At 41.5% G+C, this 18,744-nt stretch overlaps 1 protein-coding gene across 3 annotated transcripts in view; it reads right to left on the reverse strand.

Moving 5' to 3' along the window:
- The window catches only part of xpo5 (exportin 5), a 357,136-nt gene that overhangs the window by 80,580 nt on the left and 257,812 nt on the right, over positions 1-18,744 (reverse strand). For all 3 annotated transcript variants that reach the window (XM_022232992.2, XM_022232990.2, XM_022232991.2), the window contains exons 21-25: positions 14,293-14,389; positions 12,604-12,740; positions 9,467-9,611; positions 8,951-9,048; positions 5,592-5,752 (exon numbers count right to left, since the gene is read on the reverse strand). In XM_022232992.2, coding sequence (XP_022088684.2) covers positions 5,592-5,752; positions 8,951-9,048; positions 9,467-9,611; positions 12,604-12,740; positions 14,293-14,389 — 638 coding nt within the window. The remainder of the gene's footprint in view (positions 1-5,591; positions 5,753-8,950; positions 9,049-9,466; positions 9,612-12,603; positions 12,741-14,292; positions 14,390-18,744) is intronic.

Here is an 18,744-nt window from a genome sequence, read left to right on the forward strand (position 1 = left end):
TGCTCATGTATATTCAGATTTATTATTTTATTTGCCAATCTCCGATAGCCATGCCCTTGCATTCAATATTAGGGTAATGACGTTCCATACTAGGCCAATGGTCTCGTAAATGGAGTGCAAAACGAATTTGGTTGGATGCTGATCACAGTCGGACTCACGCTCGATCCGAGGCATCCCCGGATGAAAATTTTGCCAAGCGGTTCAGTTTAAGCTGTGCTTCAGCGCAGCGCGCGAGGAGATTTTTGTTTTGCGCGGTGGCCTAACTTGCCTTTCATTTGACCATGAAGGGTTTGATCATAGTGCGAATGCGTTGTAATGGAATTTGCCAGATCTCAAATAACAAAATGCTGTTATCCCTTCAAAAGAGGCTGATGGAAAATCGCCCCTTTGGTCAGGTGCACGCTGTCCTTGGAAAGGTTCCTCCTGAGATATGCAACGAAAGCCAAATTCGTAGTTGAATCTATTTTGCAAAAATAACCAAAACACAATTTGCTCGATCTTGTATTCTGTACTGAAGGAGGAAAGTCCTAATTGAGCATGCTGTTAAATTGTTTTGTTCAGTCAAGCGTGGTCCGAACACAACCACTTCTGGTCGGCAAAACACGGTCAGAAACTGCCACACCTCCAGCAGTAACTTTATGGAATGTACTCATAGACAAACTCTTGGGAAACAGTTTAAAAACAAAATGTATTCCAATCAAAGTTGCTCATGGATGGGGAGACATGGGAGATTCATAATTTTATACACAGAAATACTATATACACCTTTGCAGCATGATCGTAGTGAGCCTAAATTCGATGTCTCAATGTGCATTGTATATGTACATGTGTGTACATGTCCAAACCCCAACTGATCTGAAGTTCCGCAAAAAATGTCCAAGCCCTGTCTGAACCCAACCTTGACACATATTTGCAGCACTATTTGATGCGGAGTTGTACTATTTTATTAGTTTCAAAGAATATGGTACACGTGACTGAAGTTCAAAATAAATTCATATTGTGTGTATGTGGATATTTCCTTTCAGAGACGATAGATCAGGCGGTAAAATGAGGCAACTGTGTTTGGCATTTCCCGTCACTCCCATATAAATGTATTTATTTCCCAGTCTAAAAAATGCTTAAAGACGAAAATTATCTTGTGGCAATGTCTTTTTGTCATGAATTACCTACTCAAAACGTTTCTGAAGCTAGAGAAATGTCTGTAGCCTATAAGGCAGTTGATTTTGCATTTCTATCACAAGGTGTTAACCACTCATCCTTACCGCCAGCCCAGGAAGGCTGATCGGGGCCAATGAAGTTCTCCTTGAATAGGATCGTTTGTTCACAACTATGGCTGTGTATTAAAGCCACAAACTCCATTGTTGCAGGGTTGCTCGTGAAGCTAGATAGTCCAGGGCAGATGGTTCTTTTCAAACCGTTGAACTGTCCAACACCAAAAGAAGAACGGAATGAAGGGGGATTAACACCAACCATTGAACTGTTTCTAAACCGTCTGTATTTTGACCCCACGCCTAAGGATACGGGAGGAGAAGGAGTCTTCCCAGAAAGGGCCAGAAGGTAGCCTGAAGACAGGGTGACGTACAAAGATCGGAAGCCCCAATGGCACAGGAGGCCGGTGGGCTCTGTTGTCCCAGGTGCAGGTGGTGGTGTGCCCACATGGCCTGGAATTGTCTCTGCAGAGACCACTCCGGAGAGCAGTGTTGCCTTGTCTCGTGGAGAGTCAGCATCTTTGTCATGGCCAGGTGCCCCAGTTGAAAGGGCATCTTAAGACAATGGCACCAGGGGTGATGCGGCCGGTGTAGATAGCACTGGTGGCGTGGGGTTGCCCTATCGCGTGGTCTTGTGAGCCATGCCGATGTCGGGTGTTGCCCATGGTAGGTGTTGATAAGAGCTTGTTGTCGGCCAGCATCACCCGTTCGAAATACTTCGGAACTGGGATGCAGAAGTGTTGCGCCCAGACTCAGCTGGCGGGGGAAATTTCGACCCCGAGTGCAGCACCATTCTGTACTATCGTTGACTGCAATGCTTCAGTGTTACGTTGGGGAACTGAACCTTTGGATATCGTAGGCACTGCAGTTCAGATTCTTGAAGCGTGGTGTAGGCTAACCCTGAACTGAACCAAAGATGGTACTGATAGCAGGGATAAGCCACGGAAACACAAGTTTACCAAGACGCCACTAGATCCTCTGCAGACTGACTCCTCTCAGGCTATAGGGGAATGTGGGATCACAGAATTTGGAATGCTCGTACTTCCTTGTAACCCCAACAAACCCAGAGTCACCCAATTGACCCTACATATACCAAGGAAAGAGGGGGACCACAGTATTGGATCGCTCGCACCGCCTCACAGAACCCGAAACAATCCGGGGGTTGCCCGGTTGACCCTCTGTATCGCTCGGTAGTATAATAGCAGAGTCAACAACCTATAAAATGCACACACGAGAAGAGGAAAATACTGCCAAAACAAGAAAATACACACATTAACTCAGAAATATAGAATGTATGTTTATTATGATATCACAAAGGTGTGGAAGCCAAACATAAACTCGATAAACTCAAAGATGTCAAAAAGACACATCCGTTTAGAATCACGTTAAGGAAAAGAAGGACGAACATGGCAGCCATTCCGCTATGCATAATAGAACTAGAGGGCCCACTACGGTTGATCATAAGTTTTAGTGAATTGAATCAGATGCAAAGGAATTTGCATATTTACAATATTACATATTACATATTTACAATTGTCTGTCACAATATGCGGGCGCATTAGCCTGTTACAATATACTGGCACACTGGTCTGTTGCAACATGTGGATGCATTACCTGTTACAATATGCAGCCTAGCCTCCTCAGAATAACCAAAACTTTCCCCGGAAAATCAACAATGTATCAAAAACTTTATTCATAAGTTACAATGATAGAATTTGTGCAACGGTTTGAAACAACTGCACTACACTCAACCACCAAAACCTTATTAAAGGTAGGACACACCACTGGTAAAATCACAAGGAAAAAAGGACTGCTGAATAATCCTTGAATATTGTACCCAAAAGAAAGTAAATGACAGCCTTGGTCAATCTGTAAAATATTTCTGCAGAGAATGCTATTGTTTCTGAAAAAACAGAAATTTTGTTTTCTTGTTTAACTGACTATTGTTTAAACTTTTGTTTCATTTTGAATACTAAATCTGTAAACAGGCACCAATTTTTGTGTGTGGTGTGTACAGATGTATTAGGAGTCTGAATAAAGAGGTTATACTGTAACAAAAAGGGCTCGGGTGCTGGATCAAGACACAGTTGGAAGTAGTGCGCCCAGCTGTTGGTATGTTCATTGTGATGCCACATTCCTTTTTGGGGGGTGCTGGGCCATGTCCATTGATGTAAGGTACAAAAGGTACAATGGACTGCTTTTAGCATTCCACTGATCATTTGAAGCAAGACATGGGACGGAGAGAACCCCCTCCCGCCTTTGTGTTGGTCATTGTTTGATCGGAATCTCAGGAACTCTTTACAGACTTCTAAGGGGGATGTGTTAGGTAACAATAGTCTAGAGTATGTATAGGGACTGGACAGGTAAGGGGGTACCCCTCCATCCCATATCTTGCCAGGTATACCACTGATGACTACCACTGAGATTTCTACAGAGATTTTTACAGAACACTGGCTGGGGACACATCTCTGTATCTCAGCGAGCAGCGGCCCTTTTTTTCTGTACAGTTTAATTTGCTACTATGAGGTTTGATGTTGCCTGTTCTATGTTGTATAAGTCACTGCAGTCGGTCAGTGTTTTTCTTCTGTTTCATCATGTAAGTTTGCATTTTTGTTTCCTATGTTTAATTCCTATGTTGTCAGTGGCATGGGGACCTAGCCTGGTCAATCTCACCATTTTCGAAGAATTAAGAAATAAAAATGCTCATTTTTAAAGCACTTTTTCCGGAGACCAAAATTAACCTGTGTTTGGCTGAATGATTTTGTTAAGTTTGTGTTCTTAACTAACAGGTGTGGCCCCTTTAAATGTTCCAAAATGCAGTATAATATGCCTAGCCAACCAAGCTGCTGTTTCCAACCTGCACGGTGAGGAATTTTTTGCCCACAACCTGTATTTCCAGATATAATTTCCTGTTTGCCAATAACTAGTAGTTAAGAGTCAACTGAGAATGGGTGTTAAAGCCGTGTTCGCACTAGACTTTTTTGGTTTTACTTACCAAAACGATGGCTACTTTTCCCAGTGTAAGGTCCATGGAGACATCCCAGGAAATTTTCTTCTTGGCTACTTTTACTGAGAAATGAGGTCATTTCTACCGGCCAACTTCTGCCCAGGAAAATTATCGAGACACTTTTTCGAGTTCGAGACGGAAAGTCCAGTGTGGACAACACGAGTCAGTAAAAGCATGGGAAAGTGGCCGGTAGAGCATGCATCTGGCCCAAGTGCAAGTACAACAGCACGTTACATACCGGGAAACTGCACATGCGCATTGCATGTTTGTCGCGGTATGGCATGTGGCTAATATTTCCCATAGTTTTTTCCTGTTTTGGTCATAATCATGGCAGAAATTGTTTTTGACACTGTTAGAAAATTAACTGGTATTAAGAGTGCACCATTTAGAGATAATGAGGACGGTAAAGTTGTGTTTAGGGACAAAAATAAATGCAGAAAGGTCAAAGCGCCCTCATTGCATTGCCTCATTGGACCACTTTTTATTTCACAATCGGTTAAGTAAGAAAAGTCCAATGCAAATACAGCTTGAGACTTCCATTGATGTGTTAACAGATGCCAAAGTGTGGCCACAAAGCACAATCATGCATGCACTTGCATACAACATAATTATCGTGGCATAGACACAAGTCGACTGCAGTAACTTCACTGCTTGAATTTTTCCCCATGAATCCACAATGCTACACTGTTGAAGAGGCATGGTACTTCAGGGTAAATTTACTGATAACTCTTGGTCGCAGAAAAATACTCTTTTTAAAAGGCAAGAGCATATGTCAAATCTGTTCATCTGCAGGTCGACTCTGCGTGTACGTTGTTTGCTGACTCAGAATGCCCTGCTGTTAATGGATTTTGTCCAAAATAAATAAGATTTTCAATTTAACCATTGTTATTTTCTCAATTTTTTTCAAGCAGTTAACTTAAACATGGAAAAAGTCAGAGGAATGAAAGCTTCAATGAATTCCATACCTCTAAATCAGCCAATCCTGCAAAATTATGGCCAAAAAACAATGGTGTGGCCCCCCTTTAAGGTTTACATTTCACATGCAAAACAAATGTGTAGTACAAACAAAAAATGTCCACTGAATGTTAACACTTGTCCAAACATCAAGACTGAGAATAAAGTTTCACAAGGCAGTTGGGATCACAGAATGTGGCATAAAAACATAAAGAAATTCTTTATCGCTAGTAAAAAAAAAAAAATTTCTAGCTTTAACGGAAAAACTGCTTAATCATTACCATGCTAACTGATCACCATTTTTTTCATGCACATCTGCCCACTAACACTACTTTGTGACACAATGTGACACTGGTGCATCTAACACCCCTCAGTTACAGTATAAATGTGAACGATAAGGACCAATATCCAAAATGTCTAACCTCATCTTGAAGTATCATCTTGCCAAGTTCACCGAGTTGTTCTGACTCTGTCATTTTATGGCCCACTTCCTCAGATGTTACAGAATCAGACTCCATCATTTCCTCCATGATATAACCCTCACTAGCATCTGTACCCCCATTCTTCTTCTTGAAAACACTACCTAAAAAAGAAAAATGATAAACTGCATGTGCTCATGCTGCAAACCAACGTGTTAAAACCCAATACATGTACAAATACTCTTCCCCCATAAAAACAATAACATAAAGCTGGCAGAGTACCAATGCTTCAGATAATTTGTTTGCAAACTTAAGTCTTATGGTCTTTTGTCGTGTCCTTCACAAGCATATGCAGCATAAATAATTACAAACCTCATTCTAAGTTAAATGTAAATACTTTGGGGACTTAACCTTAAAAGAGTGGTAGGGGGATACCCCCCCAACATTTTTTTCAGTTATCTCTGCAGTGCATTTTTTTCTCAGCAGCTGAGCCCTACTGAGTTTTTAGAGTAACTTTTTGTGGTCATCTTTACACCAATTTTGTGAAAAATTGAACCTTGGGCATTGGCAAGTTTTCTGAGATGGGTCATGCATACTATTTCTACTCTGGTGCTCAGTGCATGCGGACTGGCACACATCTAGCCTTGAACTTCAAATGAACGTAACAACAAAACTATTTGTGTGATTGACTTCAAACCTCAAATTTGTAACAATAAGGAGTATCTTTACATGCCTACCAAGTTAAAAAGACCTATGGTAGTATAGGTGACCTCTTAGGCCAGCAGAATCCACCTCCAGCCGGCTGTGAGAGGGGCCGAAATAATACAGCTCTTATATACACTACACAAAAGAATTAAAGGAACAAGAGAACAGAATGTTTTTGTCATGGTCTATATGGGCTACCGTTAGAACAAGAGGCATTAAAGTTACGTAAAAATCATTCAGGTGTTGTCATATAACTTTAATGCCTCTTGTTCTAATGGTAGCCCATATAGACCATGGCAAAAACATTCTGTTGTCTTGTTCGTTTAATTTTTTGGAGTAGTGTAATTTACCATTATTCTAACTTGCCTGAATAATCTAACAGCTGACTTACATGATCATTAACTGAGTACCACACAGTAACATTTTAACCACAAATCCCTTTGAAATATATCTTTCAAAAGAGGTCTCCCAATATTTATATCTATGTATAGAAAGCATGACAAAAATAAGTAATATTTCTAAAGAGATATGAAAATACAGCAGTAGTATCAGTGTTGTGGTCGAGACCATCACCAGACCAGACACAAAACTACCCCTGAGACCATGGTCAAGGCTTGTCACAACTAACAGGGTGAACAATGACAAAGGAATGCTTTTGTTGCAGTTCATTTGAATAGCTTGTGACTTGAATTCAGGTTGTGGCAACTACAACACTGAGTAGTATAAATGACCATGTTGAGGCATGTGGCATAGTGGTTGGGGTTTGTAGCTTCTGCTGATAGGATCAGGGGTTCGAATCCAGCTGGTGGCAGCATGTTGTGATCCAGGGTAAGTCACTTTACTCCTATGTGCCTCTCTCCACCCAGGAGTAAATGGGTACCTGTGAGGGCAGACGTGATTATGTTTAGCTGTTTGTGCCGAAATGGCAGCTCTGGGTTTGTATACTCCCCAGGGAGCTGAGATGGTTTCAGGAATGTTCATAGATGTGTGAGCCCAATGTGCAGGGACAATAATGGCGCTTTAAAACATTGTGGAAATAATTATCATAACAAATTCAGTTGTAAGTTGGCAGAGTTAAGCTTGATTTCTATACATACATGAAGAGACACAGAGAGGTGATCACCAATCCGTCCTCAACAATAGGTCATCTTATGGAAATGCTTAATCTTGACTGATGCAAAGTCGGGAAAGTTAGATCAGGTTCAACTTTGCCAAATCTCAAGAAGGCACAAAAAAGCACCATGGCATGACAGATGTACAATGACGGCTTTCTCACTTTAAATTATCACTCATACAGCCCATTTTGCCCTTGTTATTCACATGTGATGCCCCAACTGTCAACAAAATAGCTGACCATAAAAACACATCAAAGTGGAGTAGCTTGGCTTCAAGAGGCAGTATCACAACCTAAACAAGACAGGTGTGTTGACAAACACATATGCCCTGCCAAGACTGCATGAAATCCCCTAAGCATACCATTATTCAGTTGAGCTTTTGACCTTGCAACTTCTTTGGCACCCAAATTCAATAGGCTTCTCAGAACCACTGTTACAACCTACATACCAAATTTGAAGTCTGTAGAACATATAATTCAAAAGTTATCGCACTGACAAGATTTCTAATGTTTTAGCCGATTTGACCTTGAACCTTAATATGTTACCTCCAAATTCAATAGGCTTCTGAGGCCCACTGATTACAACTTACATACCGAATTTGATTTCCGTAATTCTCAAGTAATCACGCTGATGAAATTCCCATTGTTTCAGCCAATTTGACCATGAAGTTTAATATTTTGCACCCAAATTCAAAAAGCTTTTTAGGTCCACTGATTACAACCTACATACCAATTGTAGTCTATAGGGCATGTAATATTCAAGTTATTGTGCTGACAAGTTTTTTGGACACACACATACCTAGTGTGGACATTCCTTTTTTTTTTATACAGTTAAGAAAACTCAGTGCAAATACTTGCTTTTCTTGAACTGGGAACACCATTTTCAGCTGGTTTTTTTTTTTTTTTTGTACAAGGTTTCCTTGACTATTCCTTTTAAGACGGATGACCCCTACCCCCAAATGCCTCTAAACGTCTTTTTCAGAGAAGGGGAAATGTCCTGTGGACATGCGTAAGTCCACAGAACGTCTTCCTTTCCTGCATCGTGTGGACATCTTTTGTTTACAAGTCCACACTAGGTATGTAAGGTTAGTGCACCCACAAACACACACACCCACCCACGGAAGGACAAGGCGGAAACAGTATGCATCTTCAACTTTGTCGGGCAGGGCATAAAAAAGCATTTGATGCAGATGTTTTTTAAGTTTCGGATGTCACTTTGTTTCATTTTTTTAGGGGTGTGACATCAAGCAATATCTCTTCCATGACTGTCCGTATCTTGGCATCTTGCATGTCTTCAGCATCACTACAACCATATGGAAACCAGACTTTCATTTCGAGTCACTGGCCCAAACAGAAATCTTGCATGGTGGAAATAAACAGATCAGACAATTTCACCCATGAAATAGCAAAATTGACAAACACATCACAACAAAGAGCTTAGAATAATTTATTCCATGACAGGTGTGAGGACTCATATTGTGGGATCTAGTTGGGTATTTATGTGCTGTGCCAACATGTATGTGAAAAACAATCTCATTCTTACTCAGAAGATCCAGATAGTCCCTTGTGATGAGTCGCAGAAACATCTCATCTATAATCTCCTGTGATTCCTGGTTTGATTCTCTGGTCTCAGAATCCTCCCTGTGTGTTTGATATTACACTCATATGGATCCCATGAAAATGTAAACTACATTAGCTTCAGACAAAATTAGTATTTTATTTCAACTAAATGCCTGAAGCAGTCCAGGCCCAAAAATATTTAACGACATTGTTCCACCTGTCCATTTGTATGTCTTCTATGTAGGTCAGTAGTTACTTGACAATAAACAATCCCTGAAAGGTTTACAAAACCTCATTTTTCTTTGAATTAACAGTATTAACCCAGCTGCAACATCTTTGCAGGATACTTTACACTGTTGCTCATTTTCAATTTGTTTTGGATATTTGTGAATGGTGCATAGGCACCTCCCACTTCTAGTTTGAGTAACATTTAATTGTGTTGTCTCAAGCTATAAACGTGACTTTGGTGATAATAATAAAAAGAAAGATCAATACCTACCCCATGTCGATCCGTTTGTTAACAACATCCCATGCACAGGTAAGTCTTTGAAGCATGAAGTCACCCAAGTAATGTAACACTGGCAGTAAAACATCACCATGGCAATCTGCAGGGCAGTGCAGGACTAGTGACTTCATGAACACACGTAAAACAGGCTAAGGAAGTTTAACTGTCTCACGTGGAAACTGGACAAAATACTCTTTAAAACAGCCAAAAGAGCAACAGAAATGGAAATAGATGAGTTATATTATCATCAATACATGGGCTTAATGAATATGTGCATGCACATGTACAAGAAAATTTGTACATGTATGTGTACACAAGTAGAGTGCATACGTGCACCTGTACATCAATGTGTACTGTATGATGGCCACCATTACACATTATATATGAAAAACATGCCCCCCCCAAAAAAATTAAAATGTACCACATTCCAGTGGTGCATAAAGATGACAAATTCTCACTACATTTAGTTGTACGTGTGTATTCAGACTACCATTTTCCTGTCCAGTAGCAAAACACTTATTATCCATATTAGGCCAATGATGCCATCATGTGGCCATGTAAACTGACTTTTGATTGGATATTTCTCATTGTTCGACTCCATGAACTCAAAGAACAGTGATCTTGCAAGCTTGCATGGCTGACATTTAGGCAGTCCAGCAACAACGAAACATCGAACTTTGGTGCAGTTGCCTTTTGTTGGGTCATACTAGTCATAGTACATATTCACCACAGTGGAATTTTGCCAGATCTCCATTAGAATGAAAACTTATGGAAAATTTGTCCCATTGGTGAAGTAGGCACGAACATTTGTGATAATTAACAAGTTAATTTATGCTGTCCTGGAAAAGAATGCTGACTTGATATTACTCTTATTTGTTTTAGAGTGGATACAAATGCCATAAGTTGGTGGTGGAAAATACTAAAAACAGCATGATTTGCTATAAAATCTTTTCAATCAGGTATTCTGTTGAGAGGGAGTCTGATTTGGTCATACTGGCTGATTTTTTTTCCTTTTACTTATTCACTTATACTTCAATTGTGTTGTTCAAGCATGGTCCAAATAGATGATGAGCGAAAAGTGGTAAGAAAATGTCGGGCAAGCAACTGTAACTTTCCTTTAAATTTTAACTTCCCAAATAAACATCAAGGAACAGCTACAAAACATGTTCAAATATTGAAACCAAAGTGGCTCATGAACGGGGGCAGGAGTCTTATTAACTACATTCATACATGAAAGTCCTATGATGTGTATATTGCAAGCCTTTTGATGTTTCAATGTATACCGTACATACTGTACCTGTATACTTCCAAAAACAAACTAAACTAAAGCATGTCAAAAATTTCCTGACTTGTGTCATAACTGACCCCAAACCAAACTGACACTGGGAGCTTACTTGCAGCACTGGTCAAAACTAACACACAGCATAATGTGTGCATGTTCTCTTCTTCTCACGTCTGGTGCACAGCACTCACATTCTCAAGATGTACTCAACCACATGGTAGGTGTCTGGAGCTACATTGTACATGTATATATAAAAACTAGAGCACTGACTCGTACAAAGTGATGCCTGCTGGGTGCATCCATGTTTGTGCACAAATCTATGGAAAATCCTCAACATTTTGTACAGCTTTTGTCCCAGTATTTGCATATCTGCCCTATATTCTGAAATGATATGCCAACAAAGTCAATATGCACAAACACTAACGAACAATCAGTAAATGAGCATTTCATTTTGCTCTGCATAAAAAACGCAAATGCATGCGCATATATGCACTGAAGATAACTTTGCTGTGACTTTTTACATTGGCATTTAGTGATTTTTGTGGTACCCTATAGGCGTTGCATATAGAGTACATAATTCGATATTCATTCTACCTGATTTCAAATGTTCAACCAGCAAACACTTGAATTAAAAATGTCTGCGCCCAGGACAGTGTCAAGTTTTCCCTGCACAGAGATTGAGAAGTTAGTGCTGCAGTAATGTAAAACATGTATAGTGTGGCGTTTTATTCCCACGAGCCAGCATAGGTCTCGCCAGTCTGGGCGAATTGTTTCCAACTGTGGGGAAAGTCACCTGACCTAAACCTAAACTATCTGCCTTGAGTTTGACGAGCAATCTAAGGTCCAGGGGTTAGGGGTTGTTTTGGCAGAAATATACCACCGATCGGTTATTGATTTGGTGACCTGGTTGACTGACACAACCATGAGCATGTGCATAAACAAGATATTACCGGCAAGATCAACAGGACTTATTTAATATATTTTTCTTTAGCTTATATAATCACTATATTTACACAATTGGAGTTACTTATTTTATACAAGAGTTAAAAAAGAATAAAACAAAATACGACTACAAAAGAACACTTAAATAATCCGCAATCTGCAAAGTGCCGCCAATAATCTGCAATCCGCAACCTCTAACCTGTATCCACAATTCGCAATACGCAACCTCACTCGGGTGACTGCACCCAGGATATCAGCGGATTACCAGTGCTAACTAACTAACCCAAACTAACGGGTAACTCTCTGGCTATCCAATCATTCACCGCTTTTCTAGAGGGTGACCTTCGGACAACCTTCGACAACTCTGCCAAGAACTCTACCCACACAGTATTGTTCTACCCATGGTCTTTTCTGACCGATACTAAGAACAATTATGAGTCAATTACAGTGGATACATTACGGTTACTTACTACTGCTTAGATTGCGGAACCAGTACTGAATTGCTAGCAGACTCTCAGCGGTAGCACACACATAAGGAACGGTCACACACAGCACTGTTCACTCACTGAACCAGGCCTCCAGACTGCCTCGAGACTTCTGTGAAACTGCCTACGCCGCACGCGGCATGAAACACACTAGACAAAACATAAACTTGCGCCAGTCCCACGCTGCCTTAAACATGTACATTTATAAGGGAAATTACACACAAATGAATGCTAATGTACACAGGTACCAATACAGTGGTGTCACGCATTCTCTGTGCCTATACAAAGATAAGAATGATGCCATCTTTTAACTGAAAGCTAAACTTGTTAAAGCCATTTCGTCACAATAGCCATACAGTGTCCATGCACCATGGCATGGCCCAGTGAATGGGTAGATGCACTTATAACTGCAAAAAGGATATGAATAACGGGTCGAAGTCTGTTGTCAGGTGCATGATTCAGCAACAAAGCCATAGACTGTACAAGATGTTCAGTGAAGGGGCGGGAGGCATACAACTTGTGTCCCATGTTGTCGCATGCACTGGCCAGGACATGGCAACTACAAACAATGAAAGACATATGTACTCCAAGGACTTAATTTATCCCAAATATTTTTATCAACTGCGTAAAATGAACTGGACAATTGTGTAATGCATTATTACCCCTTTATGTGACCCCCCCAAAAACACAACCTGCACACACCTGAAAACATCATGTAATGTGCATAACGCAACATGTAGCATATGCATGTAACCCAACAAATATGTAGTCCATTCAGTTAGAGGCGAAACACAAAACGTTGCTTACACCTAAATTGACTGTCACCTGCACATGGTAGATTTTAGCTTAAGTGATCCTTCTCAAATGATAACCTCAGTCTGTACTATAGTTTACAAAGACAATTCAGACCATGGAAAGTTGTTTCTTGACCCTTTTCATGGCAAGCTGTCTGGAAAACATCAAAACAAGCTAAAAAATCAATTCGGCATCATATTTGGCATGAATCATCTGACTTCAAATGTATTTTTAAACTAATCTCATGATTTGATTTTTTTTATTGAAGCACAAGACTGAGCTATGAAGATTTTCTCCTCCAAAAACATTTTTGTGTAACATTTTAACATATTGTGGTTAAAAAGTGCAACTTTTACTGAACATAATAATCACCTTAACCACTGCCAGCCGGGGACTCCGAAATCAGAGCCGTATGGTTTATATGTGTGGCCGGGGTCTCTGAACTCGGACAAAGGAAACAGGGCCCTGTAACAAAAGACCGTACTCCGAACAAAAGACCAGGCTGCTGGGCATTACCGGCATTTTTCACTCTCAAAAGTGGTGATAATCCAGCGTTATTTTGAAACCGTATACCAGGGTTTGGGGTATCTAGAGCAAGCGGATTACCACCGGGGACAAAGGCTCTCCACCACCGCAGCGATGAGCCACACAGCACCGCTGCATGCTAATCTGGCCCCTATTGAAAAGAGGTCAGCACTGCACTGAGCCAGGTTCGTGAACAAAAGACAGTTGTATAACACCGCACAATCTGGGCTCTGTTTAGAAGGCTGCAGGCCTGGCTGAAATATTCGGGCGTCAATGAAGGTCACCTGTCAACTTAGAGTAGTGCCTGAAGATTACTCCGTGTGGCTATAAATGACTGTTAAATGGAATGATGAATTATTGAAGGATTTTGAAAACGAAAAAAATGAAAGTCATGCCAGCCCAGCATTCTCAACGTTGAAAAATGCCCCGGCACAAAGTGGTTAATAGATTAATGATTTCGAAAAGATGTTAACAACTTTTACCATGAGTCTTAAAATTCTCATTTCCAAACTCATTTACAGGTAGATGAATCTGCCAAACAGAGTTGTTGCCGATCTTTTCCTGTTCATTCTAAACTAATCCAAGGACCAGTATCATTACTGCAGTGGCACATTGACACAACATTACATATGCACTTTGAATGTCTCTTCATTTAACAAGGTGTGAAATTTCTGCAAAGCTTGCACTCTCCAAGCTTAGAAATGTGTATTACATGCATGTGAATGTAGTGCCACAGCAGTAATGGCCTCTTTTTGGACACAGAGCAATCACTTTTCAATTATCAAACTCACCAGTGCTCTTGAGCGGTTGAAAGGAAGCCTTGTATTTTCTCAGTAGTGGACCTGTTTGCCGGAAGTTCATAGTTATCTGACGATGGCTGAGTCAAACCTAGTCAAAATAGATTTTTCAGTCAGTTCAAACATACTGACCTACATGTACATGTTATGTATACATTCTGGGAAAAATAAATTTTGGGGTTCCCTATTTGGCACATTTCAACATTTTCATCAAGTGTCCTCATGCAATGTTGTCAAATCTCTCTGTAGAAAAACTTCAAAACCATTCAGTTAAATATTGGTAGTATTAACTTCATTATACACACTGGTAAAGCTTTGAGAACAAGCTCAGTGTCATGAAATTAAGTCTAAAAATCAAAACTTTGGCATCCAGAAGTTGGGCATAAAATTCAGTTGAGTGTTGCTAAGCATGGTGTACTTGAACAAATCTCAGAAATCCCATGAGTAAACATTTCAGAAATTCTGAAAGTTGAAATTGTAACTAAAATTTTTAAGCAAAGTATTTTCTTATTTTGGGGGCATTTTAAAAGAGTTCATCATGGAAGTCTAAAAGAACCAAAATAATTAGAAAATCCGGCCAAAATTGTTGGAACTATGTTACAGGTATGGAAACTCAAGATTTATGAATGAAAATTTTGAGAGCTTGATGAAAAAGTATACAATGTCAGGGGCTGCACTACTTTTAAGGTAGACCAAGGGAATATAATGGCATACCATGATGATGTTTCCCATAAAAAGATACAGGCCTTACAAAGGCTTGAATCAGAGAAAATCTGAAAAAAAATCTGAAACCTGTGTAACAGAGACAACTGGAGGGCTTTTGGGGAATGTTTTAAAGTCAAAGTTCAAAATGGTGATTTGTGAGTGGGTTTTATACAAAAATCTACAACCAGCCAACCCACACAAATAGGAAATGACTTGCATGTCTGCTGATCCATCGAACCGATGGGAGATTCCATAGTTACACCAAAAGAATGCAATTTGTTTTAGAGACTTTGTACAATTATTTACTGATTCTCTTTGATACAAAGTGAAAAAACAATTATTTTATCCCACAGTCTGACATCAGCTAAAATTTGTGATTTTGTTGCTTACACCTGTGTGTTGATACCCACTGATAAGTGCATGAAATTGTGGTTACTGTGCATCCTTATAATGCTCAGTTTCCCAGATGCAAGTTGTTTTTCACATCCTTGGCTGTTCTACCATTGTTGGCGTACATATGACTTCGTTTTCTGCTCTTTTTTAGAGCTCGTTCTTGGACTCAGCGCTCAAAATCTTAGGTAAGACACCAAAAATGTTTTGACTATTGACGAACGTGCATACACAAGGAATGCATCTTTTGTTTTTGTAATTTCCTGCTTGGTCATGACTATAAAGCTGGCATCATGTAAGTATTCCCCCCCCAATTCCTTTTTATACAGTGAGTGCACAACGGAGAACTCTCAATGTAATGAAACATATCCAACGAAAGGACAGATCAACCTGCACTATGTCCATGCTGTTGGGATACCAGCAGTCCAGGGAAAGCAATACTGAATAATTCAACTAGATACTGGGTTTCCATTCACTAATATATTTCACAGAAATATTACATATTCGAAGAACTTAGCTACAACTTATTCCAAGTGCAACACTGCCTGGAAATTTTTCAAGGAACCAAGTAGTACTCTAGTTATTAGCTGAACAAATTATTGGTTCATTTTCTGCTACCCACATCAAAAGCAAGTTCAAACTTCCTATTTTACATCAATGAAAAGGCTTTGAGAGGGATTTCACATCAAAAACCTAGGACACAAAGTAAAAGGAGTTCAATTCAGCAGCAACCATCTTGGCTGTATCGGGTAGTGGATCAGGATCCTGGGCAGTCACCATAGGCGTGGGCTTCAGGTCAAGGCGGATGGCTATCAAAGATAGTGTTTCTGAGTTGGACTGGAACATCATCATGATAGCCACAGGAGTAATGTCCTGGTGGGTTGAGGATTTTGACTTCTAAAGTTTGGACCCGGTGGAAGAAAAGTGTTTGCATTTCTTCTGCATGGTTGATCCAGCCATCAAGTTGGCAGATGCTGCCGCGTGGACAGAGGCAGTGGAATGGTGGGGCTGCGGTTCACGTTCAGCTGAGGAGGGAGTCTGAAGAACCCCTGGGGTAGTTGCCTCAGAGTCGTTCTTCCCAGTGAGCCCCATTTGACAGCCCGACAGTGGGGTGATATATGGTATGCAGAAGCCTTGGGGGTGTAGCAGGCCGATGGATTCTGTTATCTCTGTTGTAGGCTACGTTGTGCCTGCATGGTCCGGCATTGTTTTCAATGGGGCCGCCCCAGGTGTCAGTTGGGGAGTGGCCCGGAAAGGTGTAGTGTCTGATTTATGCCTGGATACCCCACTGAAGGTGGGTCTGAAGGCAGTGTGGCTCATAGCGTGAGGTGGTCAGCGTAGCTCGCATGGGACCATTCCTCTGCAAGCTTTTGTGAGCCATGTCAATGGAGTGCGGTATTCTTTGCTAGGTTCTATTGGAATGCAAACCACCTCAATAGACCTCGTTGCCCCAACAGCAGCTTTAGGGGAGCTGAGCATTCTGACCGCACACACCGCAGCCCAGTACCCTCAGGGTTGCATAGTTTTTGGCTTATGCTGGTTCTGATCAGAAAGAGGCTGGAACAGTTAGCACAGTAATCATGAGTATCAGCTTAGGAACTTACGATCTTACTGAGCATCGATCTTACTGTTGACCAACTCCTGTTGGTCTTGGGGAGGGGGAGGGTTGAGGACCTCTAAATGTGTTTAGCCCTCAACTGTCCTGGGTTGCCCAGTTGACCCTATATAATATCACTAGTTGATATGGCTACATAAAATCAACATCAGCAGCCTGGGAGCTTGTACAACTAAAGAAAGAGAAAAATAGCATGCAAAAATGACAAATAGCATACACATAGAAAGATATTATGAACATATATATGTACAAGGGCTACAGTCTGTTCTTGATATGTTACAATTGATAACGTTACCACAGAAAGGTGGAGCGAGAAGAGAAACTCCTCCCCTACATTAGTGTGGATCGGGTTTTCATAGTTATACTTTACCTTGTCCAGCCTACATATGCAAAGTGGCACTGTACCCTGGAGAAGGGTCGGCGATGGGAGAGTAGTTACTATAGAGAACATAGGCGGGCGTCACCCAAGCGAACACTCATCAGAGAAAGAGGTATCTACAATGAAGAATTCATTGTTCGGAGTGGGATGGTGCAAGATGCTGTCCCAACCGCCGAGCGCAAGGTTGCTGCGCCATGAACTATCTTGCTCCGTAGGACATCCTTCAGATAGCACTCGGTGAAGGTGGAGGGGGATCTCCAGCAAGCCGCCTGGCATATATCCGCCGGGGAGACAACTCTGAAGTATGACTAGGACACGGAGGCGACCCGAAGATCGTGGGCTCTGACGTGAGAACGAATCATCTCGTCTTGCCGAGTAGGCCAGTCCTGGTTCGCAAAGATGATGGCCGACACTGTCCATCAGGCAATAGTGTCCTTTGCCGCTGAATAAAAGGGCTTTGTGGTTGTGATGAAAAATCTGGAACCAGGCTCCAGGCGAGGCTTGGTCCTGGTGAGGTAAAACTGGAGAGTACGAACTGGACACCATTTCTTGTCAGTTCTCTGTATCGGGGACAACTATGTCCGGAGGCTGGAAGGCAGGCATCTGGTTCTTTGTGAGGAAATCGGTGGCTGGGATAAGGCAAACCCTGTGCGGTTCCCAGCGGATGTGACCTTCAACAGTTGACAGAGCATATAGTTTGCTGCTGCGTCTGGAGGTAACGACTGCCAGGAGGAATGCCAGTTTGATGCTGCGATGGAGATCAGATGAATCAGAAACTGACGAGAACGTGCAAGATGCTCCCAAGGTCCCAAGACAGAATGAGACGTTTGATGTGAGGACGCTCAACAAACATTCCCCGAAAGAGATGGTGAATGGCAGCTTTACCAGAAACCCTTGATCCATCGCTGAACCCCGAATAAACAGCTGCCAAGGTCGACCGGCAGTCACGTCATAGATGCAGCATCAACAGAAAGGCCCAATGCACTGAAGGATCGTTGGACAATGTCCAACACGAGAAGTGAAGATCCCCCCGGTGCTAGATGGAGGACCCACAACTTGGGTTGATGAAGAATGTCCTCCCTGGGTAGAAGGACCAGTGGCCATTGTGCCAAAAGTTTTGTTAGTCTCAGAAACCATGGTTGGCGAGGCCAGAATGGGGCAATGAGGAGGACCCGACAGGGCACCCGTTCTATCTTGGACAGGACGCATGGGATATTGAAGGAAAGGCATACGCCGGAAGACCAAACCAGTCGAACTGTAGGGCGCCTGTCGCCCATGTCCATGGGTGAGGGAATCTGGAGCAGAACTTCTGAAGATAGGTTTGCTGGTGTTGATCTCAACAAAGACATAGCTGACC

The sequence above is a fragment of the Acanthaster planci genome, linkage group LG01, assembly GCF_054643075.1.
Source record: "Acanthaster planci isolate LZ-2023a linkage group LG01, COTS_SCS, whole genome shotgun sequence".
Taxonomy (NCBI): domain Eukaryota; kingdom Metazoa; phylum Echinodermata; class Asteroidea; order Valvatida; family Acanthasteridae; genus Acanthaster; species Acanthaster planci.